Source organism: Mustela nivalis, assembly GCF_964662115.1.
Source record: "Mustela nivalis genome assembly, chromosome: 3".
Lineage (NCBI taxonomy): Eukaryota > Metazoa > Chordata > Mammalia > Carnivora > Mustelidae > Mustela > Mustela nivalis.
Genome location: NC_139022.1, coordinates 78,850,493 through 78,866,924, shown reverse-complemented (window position 1 = coordinate 78,866,924; position 16,432 = coordinate 78,850,493). Strand labels below are relative to the sequence as shown.

At 43.4% G+C, this 16,432-nt stretch overlaps 2 protein-coding genes across 3 annotated transcripts in view; both read left to right on the top strand.

Moving 5' to 3' along the window:
• CRHBP (corticotropin releasing hormone binding protein) overlaps positions 1-16,432 on the top strand; it is a 76,958-nt gene that overhangs the window by 10,503 nt on the left and 50,023 nt on the right. Inside the window, exons 2-3 of one of the 2 annotated variants that reach the window (XM_082724817.1) lie at positions 3,860-4,136; positions 9,819-9,967. The gene's annotated coding sequence lies outside the window, so the exon portion shown is untranslated. The remainder of the gene's footprint in view (positions 1-3,859; positions 4,137-9,818; positions 9,968-16,432) is intronic. The other variant, XM_082724818.1, reaches the window with a different exon arrangement.
• S100Z (S100 calcium binding protein Z) lies at positions 11,824-15,436 on the top strand (the record flags this gene model as incomplete). Its single annotated transcript, XM_082724828.1, is given in 4 exon segments — positions 11,824-11,875; positions 12,252-12,396; positions 12,400-12,420; positions 15,278-15,436. Coding segments are annotated over 3 exon segments (297 nt in total). The 5' UTR covers positions 11,824-11,875; positions 12,252-12,279.

The following is a 16,432-nucleotide window of genomic DNA, read 5'->3' as shown; positions in this document are numbered from 1 at the left end:
AGGCATAGTTCCAGAAAAAGGGAAGATTCCATACATCACCTTACCTTCTCATCTCCTCCATTTAAAAACAGCCCCCATCCAATGCCTCATTCCAGACAGCCTCTCCTCAGCTGTCCTGCCTGCTGCTCCCTGAGGTATATTCAGTAAACTTCTGTCTCTTTTTTGTTCTGTCTCAGGTAGTTTCTCTCACCTCCTGTGGCTTTTACCCATATCTGGGGCTCCCATCCAATTGAGAGATACCACATTTAGGCACCAGAGTAGGCAGATAGGCTATGCAAAACACTGGTGTGACCTGAGAAGTTGTAGGTCTATACTCTAATTGAATGGAGTTAAAACAGTGCTGATATGATTCTCAGGGGTCTCAGGTCAGGGTTGAGGAAATTGATTTGGGAATTGGAATTTCATAGTTGGAAGGCACAACCATCACAGTAGATAAAATTGCCTGCGTTGACCACATAGAGCTATGGCAGATACCCACATTTAAATGGCAGATATTGGAAGTCAAGATTCCTGCAGAGGAAAGAACATGGAGGAAGAAGAGTTAGAGGTTAGAGAGAAACCAGCATAGTACGAGATCATGGGAACAAAGAAAACAGAAGCTTTAGGAAGGCAGGGATGGGAAACAGTATCAAACACAGCCCACCTGTATAAGACTTAACATGTATCATGTGATATCTGGGCTTCCACATATTCATTCTCTCTCTGAGATGGATTCTGTAGATAAAAATTTTCCTGACCCATGCCATTCTTGTTTTTAATAATCAAACCTAGAATCTTCTGCAGCAACTTTCTTACCAAGATTTTTAGAAAAAATAAAAATTGTTTAAAATACAATATAAGACCATGAGCTCCTAGGAACATCTTTAGTTAAATTCGCCTGCCATTTTCTTTACCAGTTTTTAAAAGGGCTCAGTGGAAGTTCTTACCTATTCAGAATTTGAAGCCATAAAGAGTTTTCTCGCTGAAAGATGAAACTGGGGGCATCTGGTGGCTCAGTCAGTTGAGCATCTGCCTTCGGGTCATGTCATGATCCCAGGGTCCTTGGATCGGGCCCCGCATTGGGCTCCCTGCTTGAACTTCTTACTTAGCAGGGAGCCCACTTCTCCTTCTCCCTCCGCCGCTCCCCTTGCTTGTGCTCTCTGTCAAATAAATAAGTAAAATCCTTAAAAAAAAAAAAAAAGTAAAAGATGGAACTGCCAGGACCAATTTCAATTTGTCAGTTACCTTTTGATAGGTGCAAAGAGGGTGGAGCCTCTCTTGAGGTGATCAAAATGAAGTTCCAGGAGTACGTGAAACTCAAGGGATTTCCCAGAGTTCTTCATTCCTTCTCAGCCTTCTGCCATCTTCTCTTTCCAGTCAAGTCTCAGCACAGACTGGTTCAGGGAACATCAGGCCAAGAGTGAGGTGAGGGGAAATGGCTGATCCATCCGACCATCCAGGGGCAATGAGAAGCAGGGTGGGGGCTAATCATTTTGATGTCTAAAAACAAATTCTTCAGAATTTCAGAGTTTTCAGAACAAATTCTTTCAGAATTCTCAACATTTATTCCGAAACTATAAATTGTGTGGGGCGCCTGGGTGGCTCAGTGGGTTAAATAAAGCCTCTGCCTTCAGCTCAGGTCATGATCCCAAGGTCTTGGGATCGAGCCCCACATCGGGCTCTCTGCTCGGCAGGGAGCCTGCTTCCCTTCCTCTCTCTCTCTTCCTGCCTCTCTGCCTACTTGTGATTTCTGTCAAATAAATAAATAAAGTCTTTTAAAAAAATAATAAATTATGTTTATAAGTGAGTAAGTATAGGAGTTTTTCAACTCACTTTCCTTCACGGGGATGATACATAAGAAATAAACATATTGGTAAGGTTATAGACTCTAAAGAGAAATGTGTCAACTTGGTGGATACATACAATATTAAAAAAATCTAAAAGATTATTCAGTTGTAACCAAATAATTTGGTTTGGGTAAAGAAAAGTAAACATTGAAGGATATCGTGTCCATATAATTGGGAGCCAAATCAAGGTAGGAGGAGGAATAGATCATTATTATATGAACTTAGGAACTCAGAGTTGACTAAGATTAGGATATCTGAGCAACTTTTACCACCACCCGTCTGTTTCTGAGCTCTTGGGAAAAGTAGGAGTGCACATCCTGAAAATGAGCAAATAACTTTTTTGGAATCCAGGTCGTTTGGAGGCATATGTATTAAAGCTCCAAAGAAAAACAAATGATGTAGGACCTTCACACCAAGGACCCCATTCCGCTCTGGTTGGAAGTGAAGAACCTTAGCAAACTCCAGGGAATCTAGTGGTCTGGAAAGATGCAACCATAATGAGGCTCTGCAGCCTTGCATAGGTTTGCTACTTAACCTGAAACTGGCAAATCCAGTCTATCAGGCCAGGTCTTTGTGGAGTCTGCTGCTTTCTGAACCAAGGGAAGGGTTTCTTGGAGTCTTGATCAACTTATCAGAAGTATTTTATTATTTTATGTAATTTTTTAAAAAGGATTTTATTTATTTATTTGACAGGGAGACACAGTGACAGAGGGAACACAAGCTGGGGTAGTGGGGGAGGGAGTAGTAGTCTCCCCACTGAGCCAGGAGCCCGATGCAAGGCTGATCTCAGGACCCTAGCATCATGACCTGAGCTAAAGGCAGATGGTTAATGACTAAGCCATCCAGGCACTTTTTTTTTTTTTTTTTTTTTTAAGTACTCTCTACACCCAGTGTGGAATTAGAACTCACAGCCCTGAGATCAAGAGTCTCAGGATCTCCTGACTGAGCCAGCCAGGCGCCCCTATAGCAGAGTGTCTTGAATGGAGTGCCTCACTTAGGGCTCTTAATTGTGAGCAATGGAAGCTGAGTCTAGCTGCTGAAGCAGAAAGGAATTCACTGATGTAAACATGAGTGGCTCTCAAAACTCTTGTGAGAACTGTCAATAAACAGTGCTGGAGGCGAATCTTCTAAGAATGATGTCCAAAACCACACTGCAGAACTGGCTGGGGGAGAGAACTACCTCTGTGGCCCTAGGCCCTGGAAACAGTTCACTGCTCTGCTCGACTCTTCTGCAGCCATTGCCACCGCGGCCAGTATATGTGTGGTGTCTGTACCAGGAACTCCCACCTCCTCTGTGGTAGCCAACTGGTTGGAATGAGCCTGTGCTACAGGTCAGGTTTCAGAAGAAGAAAACTTTGGGGTTTGTCATTTATTGGAGGGGCTCCAAGGGAAGGAGGAGAAAACTTTGTCCCTGAAGACTCTGAGATGGGCACTCTTCTCTCCACTTCTCCCCGTGGGAAGCTGGGAAGGGGCTGGTGGAAGGCTTTTGGAGTTCTGGATTGTGTATCACAGAAACAGACAAATGAGAAATAAGTGCTAATGCATGGCAAAGAACTTTGGGAATAATCTAAAGAAGTTTTATTATAGGAGATGTTGTTTGGATGTTGCTGAGGAGTGATAAAGCAAAGCTACTGTGTGATCTGAGGTGATTTTTGGCTAAACTGCACATTTTTTGAAAAGCCCTGTATTAACTCTGTTAAGACATTCAAGGAAGTCACTGGCAGAAAACTTTACTTCCCCTAAATTTTCACTGCTGCTCTGTGGATAAAGATGCTGTAGAAAATAGGAAACAGTGCCCTCTACTGTAAGAGGTTGGCATGTTTCTCCATTCTGAAACCACATATGAGAATTTCCTCACGTTTTTATTCCCGAGAACCTTTAATAGAAAGAATCTATCTATTTACATGGCACCATTTTTCTGAAGAGTCATGTAAAAAAGACTATTAACTAATTAGCTACTCTAGATGTCTATGTTTCATAACAATTTACCCCAAATTTTGCTTAACAACATGTATTATCTCAGATAATTTCAGGAATTTGGGAGCTGTATAGCTCTGGTTGAGACTTGGAGCTTCCCAAAAGGTCATACTGCGGTCATGTGAAGACTTGACTCTGGCTGGAGGACCCGCTTCTAAGGAGGATCCCACATGCCTGGTGGGTTGGTGCTGCTTGTTGGCTGGAGGCCTCTGTTGTTTGCCACATGGATCTCTCCGTAGGGCTCCTTGGGTGTTCTCACAACATGGTGACTGACTTCCCCGAGAGCGCATGGTCCAAGAGGAAGCAAAGCAGAAGCTGCAATGTTTTTTGTTTGTAGGTTTTTTTGGTCTTTTTTGTTTTGTTTTGTTGTTTTTTTTAAGATTTTATTTATTTATATGACAGGGAGCACACAAGTAGGGGGAGCAGCATGTAGAGCTAGAGGGAGAAGCAGGTTCCCCACTGGGCAGGGAGCCTGACGCAGGATTCAATCTCAGGAACCTGGGATCATGACCTGAGCCGAAGGCAGCAGCTTAACCAACTGAGCCACCCAGGTGCCCCTTGATTGTGTGAGTTTTTAAAAAGATTTGTATTTGTTTATTTAACAGAGAGAGAGCACAAGCAGGGGGAGCAGCAGCAGAAGTAGAGAGAGAAGCAGGCTCCCTGCTGAGCAGGGATTCCCAGCACAGGGCTGATCCCAGGACTCTGGGGTTATGACTTGGGCTGAAGGCAAACGCTTAACCAACTGAGCCATCCAGGCATCCCTTTCTTTTTAAGATTTTATTTTTAAGTAATCTCCATGCCCAACATGGGACTCGAGCACACAATCCCCCTGAGCCAGTCAGGCATCCCTATAATTCCTTTTCTTTTGACTCTCAGCCTTAGTTTTCAGGTAGAGAGCAAGATGAAAAATACTTTTCTTTCAGCAGGAAACTCAGGGTTGTTGGAAACATCACTTAAGGGGGAGGGAACGGAATTCTCCCTTCTGCAATTCCTGGAGCAGAGGCAGACTTTCCTGACAGGAATGTGTGGCCAGTCCCCTAAGTCTGTGTTTTTTTGTTTTGTTTTGTTTGTTTGTTTGTTGTTTTTGAACTGCAAGAGTGAGGACAAGTGTGTAGTCTTGGTCCTTCTTGGAATTCCTCCTCTGCCCTTCATGTCATTGTCCTAATTGTTTTCTGAAGGATGGGGGGGCACCCTCTCTGCCTGTCTCTCTGCTTGGGATCTCTCTCTCTCTGTGTCAAATAAGTAAATAAAATCTTTAAAAAAAAAAAAAAAGATGGGAAACACACAGGGCAGCCCACTTACACCTGTGAATGCGCATGCTGATCCTTAAACTGATTTTTAAAGATTTTTTTTTTTTTTGGAGAGAGAGAGCGAGCGCACAACCAGGAGGTTGGGCAGAGGGAGAGTGAGAGGGAGAAGCAGACTCCTGGTTGAAAAGGGAGCCCAATGGGGGCTGAATCCCACGACCCCAAGATCATGACCTGAGCCGAAGATAGATACTTAATGGACTAAGCCACCCAGGTGCCCCTTTAAACTGATTTTGGAATAGAAAAATCTATCAAGGTAAAAGGAACTTCAAAAGCATTAACTTGATGTTGTCCTTTTTCTCTTGTGAAAAAGGAGGTCCAATTATGTATGGACCTTATGGTTGATTTAGTATTTAATAATAACCTTTAATGTATTTTTTGGTAATATTTGAGAATTTGCCTGAATTATATAATTTCCCACAGACTATGTCCAGCACTAGGCAAATATATGTTACTTACTAGTGTGCACAAAAAGGGCTTTGCAAACTGGAAGGTGCCCAAGGAAAGTCTGTGAATATTACAGCCAAAAATCTATGTTCAAGTGGTTCAAATGCTTTGTCAGCTGTATGATTTTTTTAAAAAAAGATTTTATTTATTTATTTGACAGACAGAGATCACAAGTAGGCAGAGAGGCAGGCAGAGAGAGAGGTGGAAGCAGGCTCCCTGCTGAGCAGAGAGCCTGATGGGGGGCTCAAGGACCCTGGGATCATGACCCGAGCCAAAGAAAGACGCTTAACGGGCTGAGCCATCCAGGCTCCCCAATTCTATGATTTTTAAAACACTTTGCTTCATTTTTTTGGGTTATAAAGTGAATTATAGCTATTACTGAAGATTTAAAATTACCAAACCAAGAATAACTAACACAAGCAGAAAAAAGAAAATCACCCTGTAAAAACGCCTATTAACTTTTTGCATTATTTCCTTTGACTTTTCTTTTGCATATATAAAAACATAACAGGATCATTTTAAATCTAGAATTTTATATGTGAAGTTTTAAAATTAACATTATACCTTAAAAAACATTTGCCTAAGGGACATCTGTGTGGCTCTGTGGGTTAAGCCTCTGCCTTCGGTTTGGGTCATGATCTCGGGGTCCTGGGATCGAGCCCTGTCCTACTTCTCCCTCTGCCTGCCTCTCTGCCTACTTGTGATAAATAAATAAATAAATTTAAATAAATAAATAAATAAAATAAATAAAATCTTTAAAAAAAAGGACATTGCCTAAGATGGAGATAGATTACAATTTTAAATACTGTACAATTACAGTTGATGTTTTAATCGAAAATACTTTTTTTTTTTTTTTTTTTTTTGTGGGGAGGGAGAGGCAAAGGGAGAGAATCTTAAGGATGCCCTACGCCCATCCTGAAGCCTGATGCGAGGCTTGATCTCACAATCCTGAGATTACAACCTGAGTCACAATCATGGGTCAGACACTTAACTAACTGCCTGAGCCACCCAGGCGTCTCTGAAAGTACTTTTTTCTTTTCTAAAGATTTTATTTATTTATTTGACAGAGAGAGACAGCAAGAGAGGGCACACAAACAGGGGAGTGAGAGAGGGATAAGTAGGCTTCCTGCCAAGCAGGGAGCCTGATGCAGAGTTCAGTCCCAGGACCCTGGGATCATAACCTGAGCAGAGGCTTAACCCACTGAGCCACCCACGTGCCCCAATAAATAAAATCTTTAAAAAAATTAAAAAGAGGGGCGCCTGGGTGGCTCAGTGGGTTTAAGCCTCTGCCTTCGGCTCAGGTCATGATTCCAGGATCCTGGGATCCAGCCCCGCATTGGGCTCTCTGCTCAGCAGGGAGCCTGCTTCCCTTCCTCTCTCTCTGCCTGCCTCTCTGCCTACTTGTGATCTCTGTCAAATTAAAAAAAAAAAAAAAAATTAAAAAGAAGAAAAGTAAAGCTCTAAGAATTAATAGAACATGTAGAGTGCTACCACACACCCCTTCTGTCCTTCTATAAACAGATGTGTGTTCCCTGCCCACCCTGGGATTTCGTGTCACTTGTACATTTGTCTTCCGAGCCTGACAGGGTCTTATTAAGGCTTTTGACTTTATCTTGGTTTCTGAGAGACTCCTGGAGGGCAGAGGCCGGGGCTGGCTTACATCACAGATAAGCTCCTGAAGGGCCTGGAGTCTTTACACAGTTTCCAGCACTTTCTGGAATTAGAGGGCTTCCAGCTGCAGTGATGTGGCTGGACACTAAGGGGCAGCAGTTACCAGAAGAAACATCTAGCTCCGCTGAAGCCAAGCACAAACCAAGTGGAAACCTTGTTTCTAAACCCCAAGAGCAAAGAATATAGAGAGCACATTCTCATCTCTTGATTCAGATTATAACATTACAGTTTTAAATATCTATTCTATTAAGAGTTTTGCTTGCCAACTGAATTCTCCAAGTAAATTAATTTGTGATCAAATATGATTTAAGGGGTGCCTGGGTGGCTTATTGGGTTAAAGCCTCTGCCTTTGGCTTAGGTCATGATCCCAGGGTCATGGGATAGAGCCCCACATCTGGCTCTCTGCTTTGCAGGGAGCCTGCTTCCCTTCCTCTCTCTCTGTCTGCCTCTCTGCCTACTTGTGATCTCTGTCTGTCAAATAAAAACAAAAAAACAACAAAAAATATGATTTAAATATACTGCTGAGACATATATCACCTGCAAGAGTTACCCATTTGGCTGCATTTATAACTTCAGCAGCTTAATCTGAAAATATTTAATTCCAAATTCAAACTCTTTGTATTCTCTGAAAGGACTGTTGTCTGTTGTCTCTTTCTCCCTTTGATGAAAGAAATTTTTTGTGTGTGAAATAAAGGCAATTAAATAATTCTTTAGACAGTTAAACTCAGCAAGGCTGAAGTCTTTGGAGATCTTACAGTTTCCTTTCTGGGTCATTTGCTCATTAAACCATCCACCAGCAAAGATTTCTGAGCATTTCCCTCATATTGTTGGATCTTGCTCTTAAGTGCTATAGAATGGAAAGATGGACCAGATACCAAATCCGCCATCAAGGGCCTCATTCAAAGTCTGGAGAGCAGAGAGTATATGGGCAGACAAAAACAGAACAAAACAAAACAACAACAACAAGCCTGATTATAGGACTGTGTGCTAAATGAAATGATCAAAACAATAAAGAGATGCTCCAGTGATAAGAGAGGACAGAGGTGGGAGGTTGGAGGTAGGGAAAGTGCTGGAAAACTTTCAAGAGGAGATACTTGAACCGAGCTTCAAGGAGTGGCCAGAAGGAGCATTCTCAAAATGTGCCAAGGCAAGGGAAGAGTAAGAGCGCGCAGTCTTCTGGTCAGTTTGTAGGCAGGGTCAGACTTGTGAATGCCCAGGGGTGAAGGCATTGATTTGTGTTTTTGATAAACAACTCTGACAGCAAAATGGAAATGGGAATGGAGAACAGAAAGCAGAGAGAGCGGTAAGGGAGTTACCTCTGTTTTGCTAATGGAAACCAAAATTACAAAGCCTGAGGTAGGGAAGAATTGAGAGAAATGGGTGAGTTCCGCTGACTTTAAAATGCAGAGGTACCTGGGTGGCTCAGTTGTTGAGCTTCTGCCTTCGGCTCAGGTCATGATTCCAGAGTCCTGGGATCGAGCCGTGCATCGGTTTCCCTGCTCTGCTGGAAAGCCTACTTCTCCTTCCCCCACTTACCCTGCTTGTGTCCCCTCTCAGTTTCTCGCTGTCAAATAAATAAATAAATAAAATCTTTAAAAAAAGAATAAAATAATATGATGAGGGTAGCTGGGCGGGGGGGTGGGGTGGGGTGGTGTAGGGCCGTAGGTAGGGCAGTGGGTAGGGATATTGGCCTGAATGGCTGATGCAGCAGGAGCAGGTTTGGGTGGGGAGGACATGGGTTTTACTCTGGTCTTAGTTGAATTTGAGATGCTTATGGTACATTGAGGTAGGAATTGAGACTAGCAGGCTATTGGAGAGATGGTTCTGGAGCTTAGCAGAGAGATAGAGGCCAGAAGATATAATTTGGGGAGTGATTGAAATTACAGGAGTAGCTGGAATCATGGTGGGGTGGTGGTGGGGTCAATGATAAGCTTTGGAAAGAGTGCATTTAGAAACGAGGAGACCCAGAAAAGTATGGTCACAAGGCCATAGGTGTGTTCTTGTATGGGAAGACCCAACATAAAATAGGTGCCAGTGTTCCCTGCATTCTATATGTTTAACACAATTCCAACAAAAACAAGGGGGTGCCTGGGTGGCTCGGTCGGTTAAGCTCCCAATTCTTGAGTTCAGCTCAGGTCTTGATCTCAGGGTTGTGAATTCAAACCTCGCATGGGGCTCCATGCTGGGCCCGCAGCCTACTTCAAAAAATAATAAATTACAACAAATTTGTTCCAAGGGCAAAGTTCTGTCTTCTCTACACAGGGCCTGGTGTAACAGCAATGCCTGGTAAACATTTCTTGCCTGCTTGTAGGTACATTCATCCAACAGAATAATATGCACTTTAGGGAAGAATGGGCTAGGTTTATGTGCTGACATAAAAAGATTTCTAAGGTATGTTAAGTGAAAAAAACAAGGTGTACCACACGTCGATACTATTGTGTATGTATATGTTTAAGGACACATATGTAATATTGCATATCTTACCTAAATTACATATTTTTTTTTTCTGTAAGATAATGATAGCTGACACATACATAGTATTTACTATGTTGCAGGCACATATTTTAACTCGTTTAATGCTTTCTGTTAGGGAGGTACTACTGCTATCCCATTTATACTGGCTGGGAAACAGCGCAGTAAGTGACGAGCCCAGGACCACCCAGCAAGTTCACGGCAGAGGTGAGAGCTGAAGCCAGGGAGTCCCAGCGTCTCGGCAGCACAATCTTGCCTCTCACCCGGGCAAGTGTTAATGGAGACGGACTAGGATGGGGAAGGGTGGAGCAAGAATTTTACTTTTATACTCTTGAGTATTGAAAACATTATCTTAGCACATGCGTTATTCCTTTAATAATAAAACACTAATTTTAAAATATTTTTGAGAATTGGACTTTAGGTATCTAGGGAGAACATCCCCCAGGGACCTCAAGGGAGGTTTCAGGGGGAATGTGGGAGTGGTAAGGGGGAGGGGAATTGGCTGAGAATCCATCCCAACAGGCTTATTGCAAGGAAATAAAAATATTGCTTTTTATATCATTGGATTTCAGCCCTGAGAGAACAGGCAGCATTTAAAAGCACAGTGGCCAAGGGGAGCATGGGTGGCACAGTCGGTTAGGTGCCCCTAACTCTTGGGTTCTGCTCAGGTTGTGATCTTTGGGTCTGAGTCCGAGCCCCACCTCTGGCTCTTTGCTCAGTGCTCAGCGCAGGGTCTACTGAGGACTCTCTCCCTCTCCCCCTGCCCCTCCCTGCTGCCGCCTGCCCCCCTCTCTCTCTCTCTCTCAGATAAATAAACCTCTAAAAAAAGTAAAGTAAAAGTGAAAACTAAAAATAAAAGCACAGTGGGCAATTTCTGGATTTAGTTTTTCTTTTTCTTTTAAGATTTTATTTATTTATTTGAGAGAGAGCCTGAAAGTGAGAGCACACAAGCAGGAGGAGCAGCAGAGGGAGAAGGAGAAGCAGGCTTTCCACTGAACAGGGAGCCAGATGAGGGGCTCAATCCCAGGACCCCCACGTCATGACCTGAGTCAAAGGCAGATTCTTAACCTCCTGAGCCACCCAGGAGCCCTTTTTATCTTTTTCTTTGTTAACTTTGTTTTTCTTTTTCTTTTTTTTAAAGATTTTATTTATTTATTTGTCAGAGAGAGTGAGCACAGGCAGACAGAGTGGCAGGCAGAGGCAGAGGGAGAAGCAGGCTCCCTGCTGAGCAAGGAGCCCGATGTGGGACTCGATCCCAGAACACTGGGATCATGACCTGAGCCGAAGGCAGCCGCATAACTAACTGAGCCACCCAGGAGTCCCAATTTTGTTTTTCTTTTTCTTTGTTCACTTTGTCTCACTTAGAACCCTACCTGGTGTGGTAGCCAGCATACACAGTTGCTCTAGGCTTTTTTTCTATTTCCACTTTTGGGCCAGGTAATACATTCCTTTAACTGAAAAAATTAAAATAAGTTGAAAATACATAAATGAGTAACTTACTCCCAGCCACTCTGTTCCATCCTCTATGCCTCTAGCTCCTTAGAGCCACACTTCTACTTCGTGAGCGTCCTTTTAGTGACTCCTTAGGCAAATGCAAGTATGTATGCATATGTGTTTGTGGGATTTTTTTCTTGGTACACAGCGGGGATCACTTCGTTCCTTTCTGACTTGCCGTGGAGAGCTTTCACATTCTTTTTCTTTTCTTTTTTGACAGTGGCACAACCGTTCACTGGATTAGTTTAACTAGTTTGCTCTGTTTACTCCCTTGACCTTGCTATTGGCCTGGCTAAGAAGTCTCCAGGTTTGAACCAGTGTCTCTTCTCTTCTGCTGTTTTCAGAGTTCTTCCCAGCCATTGCCTCCCTGGCATCTGGCTGCAATGTCCACTCATATTCCCCACCGTGAGAGTGCGGAAGACTTCCTCCTTGCCTCTCCTTGCCTTCTCCTTTAATGCCCACAGTGGGTGCCAGAGCTAACTTGAGGGCCCCGGGGGCAGCAGGGCACACCTGTTCCTTCTGATGATTAAAAACAGACACACAGGCACTTCCAGTTGAATCTCTTGTCGCTGGTAATTTTGGTCTTCTTGGGAACAGGTGTGCGGAGGTGAAACCCCCGGTATAAATGAGTAGAGTTTAATTATAAACACCTGTTGACAGAGCAGTGACCTGGCTGAACAGGTAGGAGGTTGGGTACTTTCTTCATCTTCTATTAATTTTTCATTGATTTTTATCTAATTTTATTTTGTTTATTATTATTATTTTAACCTATGTTTTGAAATGACCCTGTACTGGTGTCTGATCGCTTACTTGCGAACATGTGGGGCCTGCTAGATTTGGGGGGAGCGGGGATTGGGAGGAGAAAACTCCCCTGTGAAAGTTCTATGCTGCCCGTCTGAGACAGGCAGAAGGCTTCCACTGAAGGGCATTAGGGTCGAATAACCACCACCTGTGGTGTGAGGAGGAGGAACTCCCCGAGGCAGTATTCTCTTTTAATGCAAGTGTTGATGCTTCCCTGTCTGCTTGTTTTGAAATAAGTGTTTTTTCCCTGAGTTAGGACCCATGCCTGGAGTGGTCCGTCTATCATGCCCACTCAGCTGGAGGTGGCCATGAACATCATGATGACGACCTTCCACCAGTACTCTTGCAAGGAAGGGGACAGATTCAAGCTCAGCAAGGAGGAACTGAAAATGCTCCTGCAGTGAGAGCTCACGGAGTTCCTCTCAATGAGTTGCAGCTTCCCGCCTCCCAGGTGGTCAAGTATGGGTGGGGTACGTGTCCAAGGAGAGCCTCCGTGCAAAGCCTCCTATAACCCTGCCACCAACAGTGCGGTTGGTACTGAGGTTCAAAGCCAGGGGCAAGCAAACCCTGGAGGCCTTTGTTTTCTGTGTGCCCTTGATCCTTGACCAATCCAGGTCTGTGCTGCATGGGTCCTCCTATTGTGGATCTCTTCCAGTCCAGGGCTGTATGTCTATTTTCTTTCTTTCTTTCTTTTTCTTTTTAAAGATTTTATTTATTTATTTGACAGACAAAGATTACAAGTAGGCAGAGAGGCATGGGGGGCGGGGGTGGGCAGGAAGCAGGCTCCCCACTGAGCAGGAGCTGGGCGCAGAGCTCCATCCCAGAACCCTGAGATCATGACCCGAGCTGAAGGCTTTAACCACTGAGCCACACGGGTGTCCCTGTACATGTATTTTCACTCTTAGGATTTTCTTCATAGGGTTCCCTTTTCTCCAGCTTCCTTTATTAAAAGAAGATAGTATATAATACATAAAGACACAAAACGTGTGTTAATCTACTGTTTATGTTACTGGTTAGGCTTCCTGTCCACAGCGGGCTCTTAGCAGCGGAGGATTTGGGAAGTCAGAAAGTCACAAATTGTAGGTAGGTTTTTGTCTGTGTGTGTTGGAGTGGAGGGGTCCAACACCCCAACCCCGTGTCGCCAGAGGGTCATCTCTACATAGTCATGTAGCCTTCTCCATGTTGCCTGTGGCTAGGGTTTCCAAGGGTTGCAAATGGCATTCAGGCTTTCTCAATTGTGCAACATTGCGGTGCAGGGGTTAGAGTTAATATCTAGTGGCACTAGTTAGAGCTAGAGCTTCACGTATCTGTCTATAAAATTAATATGTATTGGGCCAGAAGTGAAACCTGGGGTACTTTTTGCTGCAGAGGCAGGTTTTCTAGTAAATGAAAAATACTTACCTTCGTCAGACCAGCACAGGCTGATTTTGAGGGTCAGAGAGGGTATGTCTGGCCAGTGACCGGTCAGGTAGCAAAGAGGTTCACATCTCAAAATAGCCAGGAGTTCATTAAAGTCTACACAGGAAATCTTCCAGTGGAGTGTTTGGGTTCTGAGGAAAACCCTTCACTCCAATGTTTATGCAGACACCTTGAATTGCCTTTAGCACAATGTGTTATCCTTGCATGGTGTTATTTGTCCAAACCCCGTGTTAAGACTCCAGTATTTGTAACTACGACACTCTTTTCTTCTTTTCCCTCTATAGGAAAACTTTAAAGAAAAAAAAAACTTTTTTAAGTCCTCTCCATGCCCAATGCAGGGTTTGAACTCACGACTCTGAAATCAAGAGTCGCACGCTGTGCTGACCTAGCCAGTCAGGTGCCCCTAAAGTAAAAAATGTTTAACATAGCAATTCTTCCCAGTGCCTTTTCAGTTTGGCTACTGGTTGATAAAACATTTAGAATAAAAGTCTCAGCAGGTCAAATTTGTCACATTGATTTATTCAAATGAAGTTTATTGTTGTTGGGATGCCTGGGTGGCTCAGTTGGTTAAGGGCTGCCTTCAGCTCATGTCATGATCCCAGCATCCTGGGATTAAGTCCCTCATCAGGCTTCTTGCTCAGCGGGGAGCCTGCTTCTCCCACTGCCTCTCTGCCTGCCACTCTGTCTGCCTCTGCTCACTCTGAGAAATAAATACATAAAATCTTAAAAAAAAAAAATTACACGAAGTTTATTTTTGTTTTGATCAAGTTGATTTTGATTCATTAAAGTTTCCAACCTTTTAATGATTGGCGCCTACTGACAGGGCAATGGGAATCCTTGGAGAGAATGATCTACTTTTAGAACTACTTCTCAGTAACCACCCATCATAGGAGAGGTGATGGCTTCAATGCCCACCCATTCTGAAGCCTGACCTCTTCTATGGGCTTCTGCTTTACTTTCTTTCTTTCTTTTTTTTTTTTTTTTTTTTTAAAGATTTTATTTATTTATTTGAGAGAGAGACAGTGAGAGAGAGCATGAGCGAGGAGGAGATCAGAGAGAGAAGCAGACTCCCCGTGGAGCTGGGAGCCCAATGCGGGACTCGATCCCGGGACTCCGGGATCATGACCTGAGCTAAAGGCAGTCGTCCAACCAACTGAGCCACCCAGGCGTCCCTCTGCTTTACTTTCCACCCCTATAATGCAGTCATCCTTCTAAGACCTACCCTTCATCAGGTGCCTCTTAGTGTATCAGGTGCTGTGCCAAGTAAGGCTGCAGATAAAATATTGTATGTCCCATGCAATATTAGGGATATAAGTGTTTTTTTTGTTTGTTTCCATTGTTCTGAAATTTGCATTTAACTGAATGTCCTGTATTTTTATTGACTAAATCTAGCAACCTGTCTCCCCCAACTTTGTGGGGAGATAATCTTCCCATTTTAGAAATAAGGAAATTCAAAAATGTTAAATGATTTGCTCCAAGCCTCATTGTTGGTAAATGGTAGAGCCCCCTACTATCCCTTTTGGCTGTAAAGCCTGCTTTGTTCCGGTTTGGAGTCCTGGCACCCCCCCCCCCACCTTTGAAGTAGTGTAAATGCATTTTCAGGCGCAGCAGCTCACTTAGCTGAGATGCTGTTTGCTCTTCTTGGTGTTTAGATCCGAGCCAGAATTACATGGCCCTGGGGCAGAAGGCCAGACTCCTTTAGAATTGAATTTAAAACCAATTCTACCTGCACATGGGCTCTTGGGAATTGTCCTTAGATGCCAAAATTGAAATAAAAACTTGAATGTAAATAGAAGGAAAATGCAATTTTGGTTGTCGTGAACCTCAAAGCCTGGGAGTTAGAAATTTTCTTTTTCCTTTTAGTGCCAAAAGGACCCCCAGTTGGTTGATAAGATAATGCAGGACCTGGATGCCAATAAGGACAACAAAGTGGATTTTAATGAATTCATGGTCATGGTGGCAGCTCTGACAGTGGCTTGTAATGATTACTTTGTAGAACAATTGAAGAGGAAAGGAAAATAAAGATAAGTATAGTAAGCTTATCTAAGGGCAGAAGTATATCCAATAGTTATTTACTTCCTGTTCATCTATAGTCTTTTGAGACCTATAGTTATAATAAATGCCATTTATAGATATAATATACATACATCATTAAATGAAGTGTACCTTAATAGTTTTATTTATTTATTTATTTATTGAAAGATTTTGTTTATTTATTTGAGAGAGAGAGAGATCACAAGTAGGCAGAGAGTCAGGCAGAGAGAGGGGGAAGCAGGCTCCCTGCTGAGCAGAGCAGAGAGCCCCTGAGATCATGACCTGAGCCAAAGTCAGAGGCTTAACTCACTGAGCCACCCAGGCACCCCAATAAATAGATTTAAATATTCCAGATCTTATATGCCCTAGTTGAAATTTTCCTATACTACTAAGGGTGCTTATGCATTTTTTTTTAATCTGTCAAAGAACAAGCATCACAAAATTTAGCTACTTTCACATGAGACTAAAGCTTAGCAAACTTCCAAGAGACATTATCACCCTTAAATTGTATTTGAAGCTTCTAATCCTATTAACAAAATTAAGTGGCTCTCCCACCCTCTTGTGATTCTGCTTCAAATGGAAGAAGTTGTGCAGATCTATAAGCAGAAAGGCTGATACATAGAAGAAAGTGCTAGCTTTGTCAGTGAGCTAGGTCAGGAGGAGAGGTGCATTCAGGGCTAGGAATCTAAGCCAGGAGCGCTGAAGCCAGCCACTCTTTTTTTTTTTTTTTTTAAGATTTTATTTATTTATTTGACAGAGAGAGATTACATGTAGGCAGAGAGGCAGGCAGAGAGAGAGAGGAGGAAGCAGGCTCCCTGCTGAGCAGAGAGCCCGATGTGGGACTCGATCCCAGAACTCTGGGATCATGACCTGAGCTGAAGGCAGCGGCTTAACCCACTGAGCCACCCAGGTGCCCCAAGCCAGCCACTCTTAAAGGCTGGTGTATAAATACCTTCCCTTGCCTCTTGGGTCCCCTAATTCCAG